This window comes from Onychostruthus taczanowskii, unplaced genomic scaffold, assembly GCF_017590055.1.
Source record: "Onychostruthus taczanowskii isolate IOZ18803 unplaced genomic scaffold, ASM1759005v1 scaffold48, whole genome shotgun sequence".
NCBI lineage: Eukaryota > Metazoa > Chordata > Aves > Passeriformes > Passeridae > Onychostruthus > Onychostruthus taczanowskii.
In genome coordinates, this window is record NW_024502347.1 from 3,175,576 (window position 1) to 3,195,837 (window position 20,262).

Here is a 20,262-nt window from a genome sequence, read left to right on the forward strand (position 1 = left end):
CTGCAAGATGAGTTGTACCCTCTCAATACAAATACAAAAGTTTCATTCCTTTTAAGAACATCTTAATATCTCCTTGACAGTATTTCCTCCCTCAGATGTTTGTAAGTGAAGTCAGGTCCCAAGGCATAGAGAGATCTTGCTTTTAAAAAAAGTCCAAATTGTTTGAAAATATCTCTTGCCTTTGGAGATCAGAGTGAGACAATTAAATATTTGTGTCTTTGAAGAAAAAAGAGGGGAAAAAACCCTGAGTTCTTTTCCCTAGATGCCTCGCTCAGAGCAGGGGCTTGGGAGCAAGCATGATTCAAGAAATTAGATTCTGATGTGGAAGTAGATGTCTGAGTGAAGGACTCTGCCATTCATTTCCTAGAATAGGTTAGGAACATGCCACAGGGGCCCTGAAATAGTTGCTTCCAATCTGATGTATGCTGTGTACCATGAGATTCTGTCTTCTATTGAATGTAAAACCTACTGTGGATTAGTACTGTGAAACACTAAGAGATTATCCAGTGAGTTTGTGGATGCCCCATCCCTGGAGGTATTCAAATCTAGGTTGGACAGGGATTTGAACACCTGGTCTAGTGGAAGGTGACCCAATCCCCATGGCAGGGTGGTTGGAACTAGATGGCTTTTAAGCTCCCTTCCAACCCAAATCATTTTGGAATCTATGAAAATCTAGGAGTTAAAAATTTATGATATTTCCATAAGTAGAAGTTTATTTACTTAATATGTGTACAGTAATAAAATATGGCATCATTCTTTGGGTTAGAAAACTTGTCCTGTTATGAGCCATCTCCTGGTTCATTTCCTGAGCTTTCTCAGCACTGCCCCATTTGTAGAAAAGCTGTCTTGCAAAAATGACAACACAGAATCGAATTTATGGAGATGAGCATTTATATCTTCACCTGATAATTTTGACTGTTAGAACACATGAAAAAAGCCAAATGCAAGTGTTTGCCTTTTGAAAACTTCTTTTTACCAGTGTCTGATAACCCTACCATTGAGCCCTGTCTCTCCAGTACACAGACAAGAGGTTATTTACCATTAATTGATTGTTTGGCCTTTCCATGAAACATGAAATATGGAAGTATAAAGAACATTTTGTGAAGTGATTAACAGTGACTCTCAGCCACTCTATCCTTTCTGTATGAAGAGGGTTGGTAACAAGACCTTGTGATAATTCATGCTCTTACCAATTTGTTCAAATTAACTTTTCTTTCTCCTGTAGTTGTCATTCACAGACCTGCTTCATCACTCAGAGCTCTCAGTAGACCATGGAATATTTTACTATGTTCAGAGGCCAGTACAAGATTGAGGGCATATTCTGTGATGCTTACTGAAACAATTTCTCTTCTGATCTTCTATGGATCCAAAAACTTTGTTTAAAAATTCCATCTGTATGCTGAATGTTGCTTTCGTCTTTTGCAGAAGCCTAGCTCTGTAGGATTATGATTTTCTGTTGTGTGGCATGGCTTTATTGTCCACTGAATTCTACCTGCAGTTCCTATTGTAATGCAGTTATTTGATGATGAATAATTAATTGGTATAAAATATATAGGCAAAACCATCTCTATCTTCTCAGCAATGTATTTCAATAGAAGAACTGGCAGGGGAAAGAATTAGCGTATAGCAGCAGTATACAGGGAACTGGCATGTTTTTCCTGTGTGTAATAAATCTGTCTCAATTGTGTGCTTATGTGGATTAAACTGAAGTCTTCAGCGTTTAATCAGGTGTTAAGAGTAGCCTTAGACTATCCAAATGTTACTTCTCAGTGATTCTTTTCAAATACACATGTTCCCAGAGGGCTGCTGGTTAAACCTGTAAATGCCTTACCAAGATCCAGTTCTTCAACTCTTTTTTCTCCTTTTTATGAAGAATGGACTCAATGTCTATCCTTCACCTTGTTTGTCTTGTACTTTTTGAAGTTGTAACTTATAGACATACCGTTCTTTTGTTACTGAGGAGCAAGGCCAGAGTGCTTGACGTGGGGGCAGTGCCATGCTAGTGAACTCTATAGGCCTGTTCCTTGCTTGTGTTGCCACTGGCATGACCTGGGGAGCAAGGGTGCCTGTCCCCATCACTTTTCAGCCATATTAGTGCCCAGTGAACTGCTTGTGTTTTGCCATCAGGTTGCTATTTCTAGCCCAAAGGAGAAGGCTAAGCAGAAGGATCTGAAGCAATGCTAGAATACCCCTTTCAGTCACAGCCACAACTAGGTCACCTGCAACCAAGCATAAAGAAGCATCCTCTTATGGCTGATACCTGTGTCATTGCAAAGGACTTGTTCCTCTCACTGGAGAACTGCAGCACATACCCTGTGCAGCAACGATGTGTCTGATGTAAGGGCTGCCTGTAGTTGCCTCGTTACTGCCTCTGATCCTGGATTAGATGGTGGTGTATTTAACCACTTCAGTAAGATAGTGGTTTAGAGATAATTCAACTGTGATATTTGTCTTCTAAGGACTACATAAAAGCCACTTTAATAAGATGGATGCTCTTGTTTTTGTATAATAACAACAGAGTATACCCTTGCAGAACATCAACCCTCTCACTTATTTACTAGCTGCTCATTTGGGAGTGGATGAATGAGTTGCAAGGAAGCAATGTAAATCCCTAGTGTCACATTATTGTCCTTTTTCGTCATGGAATCCAAGTTCCATTGTACTCATGGAGACTACAACTATTGTGCACATTTACCATTAAAAAAGTGTGTTTTTTCAACAGTCTGGCAATTTCTTTTTATGAAGTCTTGTACTTCAGTATGATGGTTTCATTCTGTCAGATACCAGTATTGTTATGGTGTTACTCTGCAGTTAAAGTTTTTGTTTACTAAAATGCCGTGTGACTTGGGATCCTGAAATGTTTTCATGTTGTTTATTAGGGTTCACTGTAGGATGGATTTGCTTTTATTTTACTGGGCATCAAAGCAGGTTTTCTCTGTGGAACTCACAGCAACTGGAGTGACTTAGCAGGATTTCTTTTCAACATGAAATCTCTTGAGAAGGGCAAAACTTTGGATCTTAGGAAAAATCAAAGTGTATTCACTCAGGATACTAAATTGATTGGACTGTGTGGAAAATTCATACTAGAGCAGTACGCAAAGTGGAATTTAATCACTTTGCATAAACAGACAGGGAAGTTTTCTTTAAACCAAAATGGCAATTAAGAGATACAAACTTTATGAATGTACCCGTCCTGACTATACTCTGTTATTACATCTAATGGGTTTAAAATGACCTTAGTCATCTCACTGCTTCTTCAATTATTCTTTTCTTTTTTAAAATTTACTGTAATTACAGTTTGGCTATGATCTACTTGCTCGGTTTTTAATATTATAAAATAAGCTGAAATGCTTTTTTTATTGATACAAACATTACATTATAGAGTTTCACAAACAGATTTATGAACAGTTTATTTGTTTATACTTAAAAGCAAAGACCCATCCTGTAGCTTTAGAAAAGGGGCAGACAGTGCACTAAATGTTATTTTAAGAAATAAGAGCTTTAGTTTCACATAAGGATTCTGATTTTTCAGCATACCTAATATATGATGCTTGCAATAGTAAGTTTGGATGATAGGTTGGGTTGTACATATAACAAGTATATCACATATCTTATCTAGCCTTGCTTCTTTTTCTTTCTACTAGCCTCTCAACCTATTGCAAAACAGGAAAATGTGAATAAAAAGCAGTGGAGTCTTAAAATCCCATCTTCAGGTTGAGTCAGTACTACCCACTCTGTACCACTGTCTGAAGCTGAGACAATTTATTTTTGAGAGAAGTCTGCTTATTTTACTGAGTGTGATATTGTAGGAGATTTATAGGCAAAATGCAGTTTTCTTTCTTCAGAAACCCAGATGTTTTTGCTAACTGTAGTTGTCCTTTGATGGTGACAAATTTCTGCAAAACAGCATTTCAGGAATGTTGGTTTTGAGTTGAAAGAGAAATTCCTCATGTTGAAGTTTCTTGTACTCATTCCAATAGCATCATTTCTATTCTGCAGGAAGTTCTGGGCTTTTAAGGAGAATGGAAAACTTTCCATGCAAAAAAAATTTTTGCAGGAGCTAAAATCCCCAAACATTTCTTTATAATTAAATAGTAATTTTAGAAAAGCTGTTAAAAATAAAGTTGCACTCGAAAACTTAGTGCAGTATTGCAACTCAGCTGCATCCCTTCATTCTAAGTCTGTAGAACGGGGCACTTGTGAGCTCACTTGACAAGAACCTGATGTGCTGGGTGGCATTGGCTTCACAGCAGCCACTGTGGTAGAAGCATTGCTGTGGCAAACATCCGAGCTCTCCAGAAGCCCCTTAGGAAAGCTGGTGAAACATGAGCCATAATTCTGTCGGGATTTTGCTAGAAATTCCTCCAAACCAGTCATCTTAACATGTCTCCGAACTGGCCTATTGATCTGGAGCAGTCTTTGAAAGTTCTTAATACCTGGTACACATTCTGGCCTTTCCATAACTGTACTGCTTCTGGTGACCAGCCCTGTTCAAGAAGGAGCCTACAGCAATTGTCAGGAGGGCCTTGCCCTCAGGTATTGAAAGGTTTTGTTTGAGGGATTGACCATTCTGCGTTTGATCTTGCAGGAATTCTTCAATGGGTGAAGTTGATAGATAACTTCGAGGCTGAGTACGAGTATGTCACCAATGAAGGAACAGTGTTCACTTTCAAGACAAATCGCCATTCTCCAAATTATCGGTTAATCAACATTGACTTCAGTGATCCAGAGGAATCCAAATGGAAAGTTCTCGTCCCTGAACATGAAAAAGATGTTCTAGGTAAGAGTTCATGTCAAGTTAAAGACATTAGGTTCTGCTTTTTCCAAATTAATTGAGCAATTAGTCTGTTGAATGATCTTTTACAGACATTCTTGCTTTTTTCCTGTGTTTAAACTTTGGTTAGGATTTGCAATTTAAAAGACGTGCTGAGATACAAGCAATTCAGAACATCTCTTTCTCTCTCTCTCCAACGTCCTGTGTGGCCCTAGTGAAGTTGCTTCATCTGTCCTTGTTTTAATTCAGTGTTTGTAGGAAATGAGGGAAAAGTATTTTCCTGCTTCATGTCAGTGACATAAATGTTTACTAGACAGTCACGGATTACAACAAGAGGGACTTTGTAAGCAGAAAGAAGGGAAAGTGCAAATCTGGCAGTACTGCAGTCTGCTTTGAACAGAATTGGTCAGAATTTGAGACAGATTTCTTTTGTTCCTGGAATAAGAGGAGTAAACAATACTTGAAAAAAAAAGCCTCAGGAAAGTGTAAGGGCAGGGAATTCTTCAAGTATAGAAGCAAGTTCAAAACATAAACATTCAGTTTTGATGCAATTAAAATAAAAGTGTATTTTTTAATCCCATCATTTTGCAGAAAGTTCTACGAAAGCTTAGAATTAGTTTCAGATAATACAGAAGAACCACCTTTGAGCTGTTTTTTGACAGATGCCTCATGTACATTTATGTAGTTTGCTCTCCATACAGTACAAGGTACAATTATGATTTATCTGACTAGCATAATTAGTTATTCAAAAATACTCTGAATTTTGTATTAATCAATTTTTATACAAATGAATTCATGTTTGCTACTTTTCCAGTGAAGAGCTGCTTTGTAGAATGAGTCGAAATCTCTCTGTGTATCTGATTTCATATGTCCATACAGTGTAACTTCTGTCTTTCCTCACTGAGACAAACCTATTTTACTACATTTCAAAGTCATCTTAAGGCTTTTGTCACTTTAAAAAATAATCTTTATTTCTGTCTGCAGTTCACAATGTGCCGTGTGTGATTTCTGCCCCAGCCTAGATGTCCCCAGTGTGACATAAATGTTTGCTCTAAACGTATCTAGAATTGTAGTGGTGTTGCAAATGACTGGGGTCTAGAATATAGAGAGAATTTTAGTGAAAGGAAATGTAGCAAATTAGGCTTGGTGAGGCTTTTCTTAAGATTGGTAACTGTTTGAATCAGAATCAACCTGCATCTTAAATGAAGTACGTTTCAAGTCCTAAGCAGAGAATTAATAATAGATGTAAGTGAAAAATTGCTTCCAAGTCTTAATTTTGGTCATGTGCAAATTCACTGGCAGTGTGTTAAGCTATGCTTAAGTTATGAGGCACAGCAGTTTATAAAGTGGGACCAAATTGAAAAATTGACTTGGACATGGTAAGTGTATAAACAGAATGGGACAGAAACCTGTGACTGACATGAAATGTGGTTACTGTGTGTGGATTTACATGGAAGGTGGTCTGGGCAGCCAAAGGAGCTTTGACCAGTGCCTCTGTAAGCACTGATTATCTATTCCTTCCCAGTAAGATAAATGCCAGATCTGCTCTTCCCTGCACTGTGGTATTTAGCTCAACTCCATTTCATTCTAAAGGCAAAGTTGTGATGAATTCATGTTTGTGCACAAACAAAAAAAAAATTAATGCATGTGTTCATTTAATGGTTTATACATGGCAGCCTTGACAGTACAGACTTAACAAGAACTGCCCTAAAAAACCTGAAAGCTCAGATGAATGGGTTTGCTGAAGACACTGGCCTTTAGACTGTAAACCCAACAGGCATTCAGCTCTCAAACACTTGAAAGCAAACATAATCTGTCATATAAAACCATCAGGGTGATTTTCAGGAATATGTTGTGTGTCATTAATCTTTTACTGTACTTGAATGTGAAGCCACAGCAGGCAATCATATGGCTAGCTCTTTCTGTAACTTTTTAGAGCAGTATGTAAAGAAATTGGGTTGAACTAACAAATGAAAGAGTCTGCATAAAAAGATGAGTTTTAAGTAGATTAATAAATCTATAGTAGATTTTACAGAAAACTAAATTTAAATTCTTCAGTTGTTTCTTTGGTACAGACACTTGCAGATTAGTCTTGTATCCTTAGCACCAAGATATGGGGGAGTTCTATCATGTTCAGGAAGTTGTAGTCCTGAATAAATAAAAAACCTCACTCCTTCACATGATATAGCCAGCAAGCAAGCCAGTCTCCATGTCAGACTCTTTTAATCATTACAGGTTTTGTTAAGGAAGACATAATTATAGCAATGACAGTTAATAATTCGTTCTTGAAAACCTTGGAGTGAAGTGAATTTGATTTGGGCAATAAAGAGATGACAGTGTAATGAAGCTCCTTCTGCAAAAACTAAGACAGCAGTGATTCAGAGGGTAAATGGGTATTACTGCTTTTTACTTACGTGTGGGAGTGACTTTAACAAGATGTAATTTAGCTGTATTAGTATTTCTTCACAAGCATTATAGTTAGTGGTACCGTAGGACACAAATGTGTTTTATTGGGATATATGGATCCTACTCTGGTATGACCTACGTGGAAGACACACCTTGTTCATTTCTGCATCTTAACTTAGATTCAATTTTGTAAAAGCTGCAGTTCCAGAAATAGATTTATTTACAAATAATAAATTCATGATTGAGAATTAAGAAGCTCTACCAGTGTCCATCACTGGCATAAAGAGATGTTCCGCAAAGTATCATTGTATTCTTAGAAAGATGCTACAGCTAATACAATCTAACCAAGAAATAAAAACACATGCCTACATGATGATGTGAATGTCTTTTGGTTTCCTCAACATATTCTTTAAGATAGACTTTTTATTGGCTTTGACCCTTTCTTTTTCAAGAGCTGTTTATAAGTGAGAGAATTTGGGAAATAAGCAGAAAAATCAAGCATATTCCTGCAGTGAAGTTGTACACGTACTTCATTTTACAACTGTCAGCAGGGATTTTACACAGAGGTGAGGTAAATTTAGATCTCTACTCTGTGAACTGAGGGGAAGAAATAAATGACAGCTATTTTAAAAGGGAATTGAAGGGGGCGCTTCAGAGCATATTGTAGTGTGATGAGGCTAATTTCCTTCCCTTTGGAGTTTATTTATAAAGTGTTAGTTTTAATTTTCAGGGAGCCTGAAATAAAACCACAGGACAGATTCACATCTGACATTGAACTTGTGCTTTAAATGACCACATAGCTGCAAGAAGTGTGCTGAATTGAAAGGCAGCTAGGACCCCATAAATGCAGACTGACCATAACAGACCTGCAGCCCTAGTTCTAAGGCACGGGATAAACCTGCTGGGTTTGGAAGGTTAAATGATTTATTTTGAGAACTGTGACACCCCCCATTGCACCCAGAGCAGGGCAAGTGGAGAGCAGCAGTTTCCTTGTGGCAATGAAAAGCAGAATAGATATCCTGAGTAAGGAGGGCTGAGGAATAAGACATATTCCTGAACGTGTTGTAGATGAGGAGTGGATCTTGAGCAGTTCCTGAATCTCAGCTGGCCATTTAACAAGCAGAGGCAAAGCTAGCAGTGCTCCCTGTACCTTGTACATATCTGCACACCTAAACTCAGTGCATGTAAAATGCTTCCCTTCCCTCAGCTACAATTCCCAAGTGGAAAATAGTATTTTTCTTTATACCTTTAACCTGCTAACTAATTCATAAATGTGTGGGAGATGGTGAGGTAAGTTACTGCAGCTGAAATTTGTGTTTTGGCATATAATGAAACCAGGAGGGAAAGTCTGGAAGGAACACCAAATCCTTGACTTGTTGAAATCGGTTGAAGCTTTCCCATTAACTTTAACACGGCAGGCTGCCATTGAGGATGGGATCTCAGTGAGAAGATACATACTTTATATGTATGAGGGCCATATATTTGTATATATATGAGGGCCTGTCAACATTTACTCACTTGTTTCAGAATTATTCATGTTTTATTCTGTAAATTGCTCATGCTTTACCTGCAAGTCTACTCGTAAGTAGCCTTGAGTGATGGTTACAGGTCATTCTAGTTGAGATCAACATTGGTAGAGACATTTATGGTTTATGGTCACTGTGATGACCGAAAAAAACACCAAGACCTTCTAGGTCTGTGTTGCAGCTACAGCTTTGGCCATCCATTGAAATGCATTAGTTACTCTCACTCAACAATACATGCGTTGAGTGGACACATAAGCACAGCACACATCAAGTAACTCAGCAATTCCTGATGAAGCTCTGTGGCTGCTTGGCTCCTCTAGCGTGGTGTGTTCTCCATCAGCATCTGTCAAAGCATGCATCTGTCAAAGCATGTTTGTACATTCAGACACTTAACATGCTGTAGTTAGTGCTGCAAAAAGGAAAGGTCAAAACTGTTTTAAGTCATTAAGGTTAGTGGCACAGATGTTTAGTGTGAGGATTTTCGCTGAAACTAGTTCAAAAACTTGTTCGTAGCAACATTGCAGGTGCCAAGTTAGAGGCTTTGTGATTAATGACAGCTGTCAAAATGAAAAAAAGAGTTTTTGGAAAGTAGCAGTATATTAATTTCTGGAAGGTTGAACTAGAAGTTCTAGGCACAGTTGAGTTCAGTTTTCTAGGCCTTGTTAAGAACTGTATCTCCTCTAGCACAAATTTAGGTCTTGGAAGATTTGGGTGTAACCTATTGTTGTCACAAAGTGGTCACTGTACTCTTCAGAGAGATCTGGCCAGTACCAAGGATAACTCTTCACACCTGCTTTTAGTACTTAGGACTGCCTCCAAGTGTGTTCATCTTTCTGTGGTGCCTGAAGCACGATGCTCAGGTTGGAGGAGGCAGCCTCTTAGTGTTTACTGTGTAGTAATATAAATCCTGTGCCTGATGGATGTTGGAAGTAGGTAGGTTGATAAATGTAGGTGTATCCAGGGGAGTAACTGCTCTGTTCATTGGTATTAACTGAAAATAAATTGACCTATACATTGGTGAGGTTTTGGATAGTTAGCTTTTTAAAAACCATCACTTGTGTGTTTGAAAGCAATTCACAGTATCCCAGAATGAGGTATCCAAAATAAATGGCTCATTTGCACTCTAAAGCTGCTTATTTCTTCTCTCCATTTGTCTTTAAAGGGTGCCTACAGCAGTGGTGTCAGGCTTAGACAGGAGATTTGAAATCACACCGTCTCCAAAGTTCCTAGGAAATGCAGAGGCATGCAGGGTGCATCCTGCACTGCGCCAGCAAAACCAAAAGATTGGCTGCTAATGCAACATGCCCAACAGTAGCTGTGGTTCTCAGTGCTGAGCATGGGAATAACACAGACTCAAGTTAAAGCTTGCAGTCAAAAAATAGCTCTTGTTAATAATTCAGCATTATTTTATCTTGCTGTATATATAAGTGTTGGTTATTAGTGTCTTCTTTTTCTTCTGGTATTTCAAGTCTGCTTCAATGTTTTGCTCTATTTTGATTTTTGCATTTCTTTGTAGCTGGCATTACTGTAAGTTTTGGAGGCAGTTAGCAATGCACCAAACCCAGTTATAATACAGGTACTGTACACAGAAGCTGTGTTCCTGAATTCCATGGAATGTTTTCAAAACATTTTGCTTCTCATCTGTTATCTCCACCTGAAAGCATCTGATTTGTAAACCAAAGAGGTGATGGAGAGTTGATATTGCTGCTTCCTAGGCAAGTTCCTTAGTAGCAAAATCCCCACATAAGCCAGCAGCCTTTCTCCTGGGCAATTGAATCTTTCTAATAAAAAGAGTAATGCCTCTTCATAAATATGTAAGTCAAAGTAATAATGAGCATCAGTTCTTGAAGAAAAAATCCATTAAACTGAATTGTTTAATCAAATAATTAGTGAGGAATTAAAGCATCACCGCAACGTAATTTTAAAATAAAAATTCCTTATTTGTTTTTGTTGAGGCAAAGCTATATATTATATACATTCGAAGTTGACCTGAGAGTGTTTATAATCCATTTTGTGAAACTTTTTTCAAGAAATTTTGAGAGTAAAACTAGGCATTTTAATTATAGATGTTGTTAAGAATACCAGTGGAGTTCATGGGATCTCCTGCTCATTGCAGAGGCAATAATTCTGCATACAAAAAAAGTGTGTTGCATTTGGGATGCTAACTTTTAAATTCATATTTTCTATGAATTTCGTAAACCACATAAAAATTGTGGAAAATTTGTGCAGTGACAGTGTAAAAAATATTTTAAATTACTACATAGTCCCCTTGTGTATACAGCCAAGATTGATTCTCTATTTCAAAATATGTAATTGGATAGAACTATTAACTTACATAGTTTATCGTGTTCTCTAACTTCATTTAAGAAATTTTAGCCACACTAGAGCTAAAATTACACATTGATTACTAATTTATAAACAGTGTTATGTTATGCTGTACCTTATTATTTCATGTCATGGCTAAAATTTCAGTTAGTGTTCTCTAGGGCTTTGGTTAGAAAATTCCCAAATTTAGACTAGAAGCTCATGAGGGTGTTGGAAAGTTTGAGGGTAAAAAAAAATATGAATGGTGGTGGTGTTTGGGAAGAGGGGAGTAGTAAAGCTTTATTTAGGTGTTTATGAAACATGATTTCACATGTCTAGAAAGACAAGTATTACATTTCACGGGTCCTTCAGAAACAAGCTAAAAGTATTTAAAGGTCTTTGAGCTCTAGAGGGTCATGACAGACCTGAACTCCATATGAAAGCATATATCATGCTTTCAAAATAATGAGTTTTGACCTTCAATTCCAAAAACTTCTTACCCTTAATGAAAGGGGCACAACACACAAGTCAGAATTTTTATTCTGGAATTTGAATATGCAAAGATGCATTCATAAGACTGTCTTCTTTACAACTCTGTGAATTCAAATTATTTGGCTCTATAGGACTTTGAGGAAACTAGAAAGAGCTGTTAAGATATGAATAACATAAAATGGTATAAAACTGAAATTCCATCAATTTGTATATGCTTATGCTCTGATATTTTTTCATCCAATGTTGTCACATTCAACTCCCCATCTCACAGTGCTACTTTGGCATTAAATTGTACCCCTGTCTGTCCTACCTAAAATTTCTTGCTCATTTGGTTCATCTCCTAATTCTCTGCTTCCAACAGATAAAAAAAAAGCTATTTTCCAACACTGGTATTTTGCCCATAATTTAGATTTCCAGTCTGCTTTGTCAGAGAAGAAGTTGTATGTATGTAGTTGGAAGAGAATGAGAATCACCTCCTCATCTAGTCTTACCAACAAAAAAAATGTCCTACATTACCTCTTTCAGGATACTTTCTTTGATTTTTAACTTTGCTTGTATTTTGTCTTGCTTGTATTCAATTTGTGAATTAATGAGAAGTTAAAATACTGTTGTTGCAAAATAATTTCTTAAATGACAGAAATATTGAGTAAGATTGAGATGTTTTAATCTTTCTCCTGTGTGTATGACTAAATAAACAGACTTGTCGCTAGAGATCTAAAGCCAGTGACACAGGACACAGGAGAAAATATGTTACATTATATATCGTGGGTGAACTGCAGCTCCAAAGAGTTTCTACAGTTTACAAGCTATAGAGATGGAGATTGAAGTGAGATAGTCACTAGAACCACAAAGATTTTTAGAAATGACAGCCCAGATATTTTATTTTAATTGGTTTTAATTTTTTTAAGTCCAATTTAAAAACTGGCATGCCATGAAATAAAGGTTCACATAATGTCTAGTAATTATTCCAAGGAACAAACTCAAGATGGGAAAAGTTCTGTAGCACAGAAGTTCTCATTCCTGCACAGCTGCACAAACATGGTGAGACTAGAACTAGGACTGCCAGGAGAGACATAAAGGCAATGAAACTCTGCAGAGGGATTTGTTCCTGGATTGAGTTCATTGTGCTGCATCCTGCTATTACCTTACAGTCTCAAGAATGCTGTTTAGCAACATCAGCATCATGAATAAGCATGTGGGCTTCTTTAATGGCATGATGAGAATATCACCCCAGAATAACCCTTTTCTTACACCCAGTAGGGCTTGCTTGCAAGAATAGTCTCCTGATTACTTCAGCAATAGAATCAAGAGAAATAGTAATGTCTAGGTTCTATACCTCACTGTGCAATATGGGATCATCTCTCTTTTCCTTAGGAGTTTAGTTTGAGTATAAATCATAATGATTGTTTTGATGTCCATGATACTTTCCATAAGTATTGCTGGCAAAGATAAATGTTTTGATTGGGTTATGCATTGAAATCTGTGATATTTAAGAGCAGTATTGATCTATAAATATCCTAAATGCATACACATATTGATTAAGCAATTCTTTATTCCTGTGTCTGCATAAATTAACTTTAGGCAGCATGGTTAATGCATTTCCAGAGAATGTCAGATTTTATTTTGGGTTTATTTACAAAGATTTAAGAGTTAAAAATAGTGCGTGTCAGAAATTTTGCTGCATGCATTTAATGCTAAATGCATAGAATCAGAGTATGGATTTAAATTGTATTTTCTGTGGCTTTGTTTTTCTTTTCCATACTGTGCAGAATGGGTTGCTTGTGTGAGGTCCAATTTCCTGGTTTTATGCTACCTGCATGATGTGAAGAATATCCTGCAGCTTCATGACCTAGCCACTGGTGCACATCTCAAGACGTTTCCCCTAGAAGTTGGTAGTATTGTGGGATATAGTGGCCAAAAGAAGGACACTGAAATATTCTACCAGTTTACTTCCTTTTTATCTCCAGGTAAGATTTTTTGATCACATGTTATTGTTCCTTTTCCCGAGAACAGTGTCTTTCTGATTTTCTGTAGTTTAGTAGTTATTTGGTATATTGGTATAAAACTGCTTTCCACCCATGTTAGCAGTGATTGTGCACATAAAAATGTATCAGTCTTTGATCCATCAAGCCTAAATAAGTATTAGTATTTGAGAAATCTGTATTAAGACTTAAGACTGACTTGTACTGGAGATAAAATTGTAGCATTCTCACAGTTCTTGCTTCATACAGCAAGAAAGAAGTTGAAAAACTCAGTGAAAGATAATTGTTAATGTGTTTAATGTGATTTTTAATCACAATTTTAAAAAACATTAATAAAAGTCACAGAAATTGTTCTCTGACAGTTTTATGATTCATTTATGCATAGCCTTATTTGAGCATCCTTACTGTCTGTCCTTACAGTATTTGGTGTTGCTGTAGGAATTGTCTTTGTAGAGTCCTGCAAAGCTGGAGCTGTCCAAAACATTACATAATACAGGTGTGGCAAAACAGTAAATATTCTAGGATTTGCATAGGAAGGGGGCTTCTACACAGTTATCAATCTAGTATATGACAAGAGAATGTATTTACTGTTCACTCTTTTTTTTTCTGTCTTTATGGCCCAAACAATCAATACCTAATACAAGATGGGATTCAAATATGAAGGGGCAGATAGGATTCAGCATCTTTATCTCCTTCCAAGGTTTTGTTATCATAAAGGGATAAAAAATGTGCTTATAGGATCTGACCTATGTTTTTGCATGTTTCAGTTAGAGCACAGCAACATTACATTGCAAAATGGCTGTAAAATACTTTAGACAAGTTTGCTGGTTTTGCTAGAAAGGATTATGTCAAATAATCAAAATTAGGTTTCAATCTTAGCAGATAAGTATGATGAATTGCCTATTGTCCTACCATTTACATAAACAGAAATATGATCTATTTTCAGTTCCTCTTTTAAACAACATTCAGATTGTTGCAGCCTTGCAGCTGGAGAGTAGCTTGAGGACACTCTTGCATTTGTCTCTTTGTCCAGCTTGATGGTTCATAGTTCATTTACCCAGAAGTCGCCAGTTTTGCAGGCCTGCACCATTCATCTCAGCTATCTCAGCTGATCCAGTCGACTTTCTGCAGCTGCTAAAAATGTGTAGGGGAAGAGCCCAGATCTGTTTTAGCCTGTGGCTTTCCAGCTGGCCAGCAATAGCTGCTCTCACTGCCTGCTGGTTGCTTAGGCAGATTATTTTTCTCCTTTTCATTGATTTCCTTAGCATCTACAAAGAATTCACTATGGCATAGCTCTGTTAACTGGGGCAGAGTGACCTGGAATCTGGAAGAAAAAGGGGAGGTAAGAAATGTAGGTAGACTGTATGAGGATAAGGAAAGAATGAGAAAAGCAGACCAGAGCAGTAATTTTCAGGTAGGTTTATTTTAGTTTGTGTGCAACCTCTATTCACCTCATCAGAGGAATAATCATACAAAAAGTATGGGGCTGATCCTTGGTTAACCTAGATATTCCTACTTTACTGTCAATATCATTTGCACCTGTATTAGGTTGGACTATTCTTTTTTTTTTCTAATGAGAAACAAATTAACATACTTGTGTTTAATACCTACAACAAAAGTAATAATAGCCATATATATGAAATAATGAGTGAAGCAGTTCTAAACCCATATATGCTGACACCATAAAATAATTTCTGTTATTCCCTGAAAAATATGGCTATCCCTGCTGTCCACTGTGGTCATATGCTTAGGTGACCACTGGCGTTACATTTATTTAGTACCCAGCAAAACAGTTACAAATACTGCAATGTTTTTTTATATTAACTGCTGTCACACTAAAAATACAACAGAACAAGAGATGCAGTAGCAGGGGTTGAATTGCACGTTTGTATAACATTAGGTTGATTTGCTCTGGAAATGCAGTCTGTGGCTGTGCTTATTCTTCATTGTGTGATTTGCTAAGATGTGGGAATTCTGCCTGCCCTGTGTGCAGTGTTTCCCAGTTCATGGCCCATCTTGAGCAGCTGCCTGTGTGTCAAACAGCTGCTCTGCTGTTGCTGCCTGGATGGCTTTACACTGAACTTCCACATCATTTTCTGGATTCTCATCTTTAAGGGAAATGCTGCCTTAATGCTGGTTTGAACCTATCAACCTGATTAGACTTGCTAGTAATTTTGTGGTAAATGCAAAAAAATCACAGCAGACTAGAGTAGTCCTACTTTTAGTCCCCTGTTAATTCAGTTATGGAAAAAGGCTTTATCAATTGCTAGAAATGTTTGTTTACATCTGCATTTGTTTACCAATCTCTATCTTCCTGATTTTCTGGTCTATAACACTTACTTGAAGAGGCAATTCCCTGCTATCAGATAAGTTTCCTCATTATTTAATGTTTTAGTCTGTATGAATTTGTATAATTATATCCTCTGTAGTAATTACTTCTATTTCCTGAATTTATCTATAATGCACACAATACATCAGGATTTCAATCAAGTCCTGTCCACCTTGGTTAACTTTATTACATTGAGGATCCCAGATCTTAAGGATGAGGATGCCATATCTTTTAGTGTTCTTTTCCCTCATAAACGTTCCAAATTTTGCAGGGACCTGCTTGTTATAAAGGAGAAAAAGAATAACACTCAAGTTAGTTTACGTATCACATGTATCTGTAGTACAGGCATGAATATTAGGATTTTTTAGTATGTTAACCAGTGTGCAAACATGATAGTCATGTTGTATGACACATACTCAAATGTTATTAGGGTTGAATTATAGGAAATACATTTTACAGTGTAAATGCAGAATTATTCTTGGTTAATTACACATCTGTGTAGTGTCTAGATAGCTGCATTCCCTGTGATTCGGCCTCTGCTGCAACCTAGAACTTCTATACTATTTATAGACCTAAGTTTTCTCATATGCATAATCGTTTGGAAATCATATGTCCAACTCAAGTGAAGTCATCTTCAAACCTGCAAGATCAAGATGTAAGAGAAGCTACTCAAGACCAGATTTTGTTCAGTTCCATAGGTAACCTGCGCTAGTCTGTCACAATTTCAAGTGGATGTTTAGCTCTTTCAGTTATCTGGGCCATTTGAATTTTAATTTCAAATATTTTACCATAAGAAGAAAATTGTTGACCTGAGTGAAATTCTTCATGTATTTATTATTAGTCTGGTGCATGTAAAAGGGAATGTTTTATATTTGACTTTACGTTTCTTTCTTCTGACATTATTGTTTTTAATAAGTCCTTTCTCACTTCACGTGAATCATTTTTTCCCCCTATTTTGTTTAAGCCCCCCTGGCTTTGTGTGAGTGATGAGAATTACTCCTTCTGCACAAAAGCCTTTGCACCCCTCCTAGGTGAAATGCATATATGTAAGTGTTCTATTGTATAATAAATGACAAAATGTGTCCAGAACTACTGATTTTCACCCTGCCGAGTTACCTTTCCTATTCATGACTCCATCACAGTACCTAAATTGGCATCTTTTTAATGATGGATATATACTAAGCTGACAAGCTTGCATTGTATTCTGTATTTTAGGTATTATATATCACTGTGATCTGACCAAAGAGGAACTGGAGCCAAGAGTTTTCCGAGAAGTGACTGTTAAAGGATTTGATCCTTCTGTTTACCAGACAATTCAGGTAATAAACATGAACACTGCTGTCTTGCTCTCATCACCTATGCAAGAGCTCAAGATAACTGGACTTAGCTGTTGGTGGGGAGACTTGCTTTAGAACCATGCTTTGGTTTTGAATTGAAATACTATTGTAGGTGCTCTAAAGGCTCAGACAAGTATCTCAGTGTAGTAGTGTGGAGACTCCTTTGGAAGTGCCTGTTACACATAGTGAAGGTGTATAAGAATTAGCTAAATTTCAGGTTTATGAAGTTGAAAGAAATTAGCTTTTAGCAGTGGAAAACAGTGTAAGCTACAGATTATATGGAACAGGTTCAGGAAAATACAGGGTTCTTCATAAACAACTGCTTTGACATCGTAACAAGTATTATTACTAAAATGATGATACAAAATACACACTTCAAGTACTAAATGATCTTTCCACTAAACACAGCTTTGGTAAGACCCTGATAAAATACTGTGCCCTGGTCAAGACTTTTAAGACAGGTATGCAACTTGCAGAGAGAGTTCATGGAAATTCATTGAAATCATAGAATTATTTAGGTTGAAAAAGACCTTTTCAGACAAATTCCAACCATAAACCCAATATGGCCAAGTCCATCACTAAATGTGACACTAAGTGCTCATCTATTTGTCTTTTAGAAACATCCAGGGATGGTGACACAACAGAAATCATTATGGCTCTAGGAAAGCAGTCATTATATTGGGATGCTTAGCATATTTAAGACCTGCAATTTATAGAATAAATATTGGAGGGTGGATTCATTTTTTAATATGTAGGATGTTTTAATCTTCTGACTAACAGTAAGAATGGAATAGAGGCTTTTTCTTTCTATAAACAAAGGCATAACAAAGTCTAGTGCCAAAAGTGGAACTTAAATAAGCTTAGCTTGCAAAAAGGTGAAATTACATAGAAGGTAAGCAACATAAAGCCTTGTGACAGCATGGCTTGAAGTTTTCGAGGAGATTAGATACTTCTCTTAATATCTTATTTTTAATTTTGCCTCTGACATATGCCAAGGCACATTCTCTAAAAGTGTAAAGGCAGTAGTATGTGTACATGAAGTGGTTGTAAACAGCCCCATCTGTTTGTCTCTGCATCTCCAGACAGAAATAAGAGTGTGGTAGAGAACAATTTCCTGGAAATGTTCTCACAGGGAATACATTTTTGCTGCTTCACTCAAATTCATTAAGGGACTTCCTTAGGATAATTTTAGGGCAGAGGGAGCTGGATAAGACAAAGAAAACTGCATTCTCTTTAGGAAGGAGCTTGGTACAATTGTAATGCTGCCATCAAACTCAGAAGGATAATAATGAAATACAAATACCCATGTAATTAAAAAGGGTATAGAAGAGGTTGCTGTAAATCAGAAGTAATGTATTTTTCTAGTAAATCAAATTTTATAAAATAAATGTCTGGAAAAATAAAATCTCATTTTACACTTAAATCAATTACATGCTAAATTAAGGTAAAGTAGAACAGTGATACAAATAATTTCAAGGAGGAGGCATGCTGTTGCTATGCTCTTGGAAACCTTCACTTTGTAAAGCACTGGCAGAGATTCACTGCTAGGCTGTAATGTGGTGGAAGTCAGTATCACTGTTTCTGGTTTTCTCCTTACTCAGCTTCTGCTCACTTCCAGCTCTAGGGAAATGTGACCTGTGTGTTGACACTGGGATCAGTGCTTATGAAGAGCACTCTTGGCTCACCAGTCATCCAGTTTTGCCTTATACCAGCAAATGATCGCAGTATGGCAACCTCTTGGAAATTAGTTTTTGATATGTTTCATTCAGATCCATGGAGGAATCTCAGCTAAGCTGTGAAAAAGGCTGTTTATCAAGGCCAGGGCTGGGACTGCCTGCTCAAGTTTGTAGTAACTGAGCCTGTCAGTACTGCACAGGTCTGATGGACTCCAGTCTTTGTTTCCATTTGGGTGGTCCCACTTAGAGCCTGGATGGTGCTTCTGCTTGGAGGAGGGAAAAGGGATGGAAGGGTATCAAAGTAGGGTATAACAGGCTGTCAAGCTAAATGAATACATAGCCATTTCAAAACACGGGCAATGTTGCAGGGAATTGTGAAAAAAAAATCAAAAATAAGAATGCAAGAAATATACTGAAAGTAGGCAAACCCTGATTATTAAGGGAGAATGAACAATGCTGCAGAATCTATTTAATAATTTTAATTTCCATCAGAATTACACAGTAGGAAAGGATAATGTTGCTGACTGTCCTAATCCATGTCCTTAATGAAAGGCAGGTCTCCTGCCAAAGTTCTTTCTTTATTCTCATATACCTGAAAAAATACCTACTAATACTAGCAATCTTCCCAGCTTTGCTGTGTAGCATATATGAAACTATAATGAGTTGTTCTTCAAAAGTCTTTGAATATAACAGGGACAAGATTTGAACTGAAATGTAAGGTGTCACGTGTATATGAAACCTGAATTAATGGCAACTGGAAAATTGCCACAGTGCCTGTTTTTTGTCTTTCAAATCCAATCTGCTGTATTTAGTATATGTTGTGAAGTGCAGGGGTAGACTAGTGATGAGCTTTACTACACGAAGAAAATTTGTGGTAGAGCTGCTGCTTTTTTTGTACCTAGGTTAAGATCTTACACTTTGACAGCCCAAACTAAGAACAAATTAACAACTTGCACTGAAGGGAGAGCTGTTTCAACACACCTGTCTTTTGCACCAGGGTGGGAGCATGTTTGTAAGTTATTGGCTCCGTGTGACACCCTGCAAGTACAGTCTCATTTACTGTGTTCTAACTTGTACTTATGCCCTTACCTTGAAAAACTGTATAACCTTCATGAAGAAGTCAAACTGTTTAATATGCTTGCCACACACCAAAAATTTATCCTAGCTACTTTTGTTAAATGATACATTAAGTTGCATTAATTACTCTTCCTTTGTCAAGCACTTCTTGAAATTTGGTTTTTCTTCCCTGCATACTTCCATCTATCACAATGACAGACTTTTTCAGGAAATAGCCTGGGATGGGCTTTACAGAAGGAAAAAAACAATTTTGCAGGAGCTTAAAAACAACACTTGCCCTAAGATATTTATTGTGTTAATAACTCAACTGTTGCTTTAAATAAAAGCATCTTATTTGAATAAAAGTATTTTATCTCTGT

General features: G+C 37.0%; 1 protein-coding gene across 1 annotated transcript in view; it reads left to right on the forward strand.

Moving 5' to 3' along the window:
• LOC121341389 (prolyl endopeptidase) overlaps positions 1–20,262 on the forward strand; it is an 85,025-nt gene that overhangs the window by 33,143 nt on the left and 31,620 nt on the right. The window contains exons 8-10 of the mRNA XM_041414851.1: positions 4,589–4,780; positions 13,272–13,469; positions 17,029–17,132. Coding sequence (XP_041270785.1) covers positions 4,589–4,780; positions 13,272–13,469; positions 17,029–17,132 — 494 coding nt within the window. The remainder of the gene's footprint in view (positions 1–4,588; positions 4,781–13,271; positions 13,470–17,028; positions 17,133–20,262) is intronic.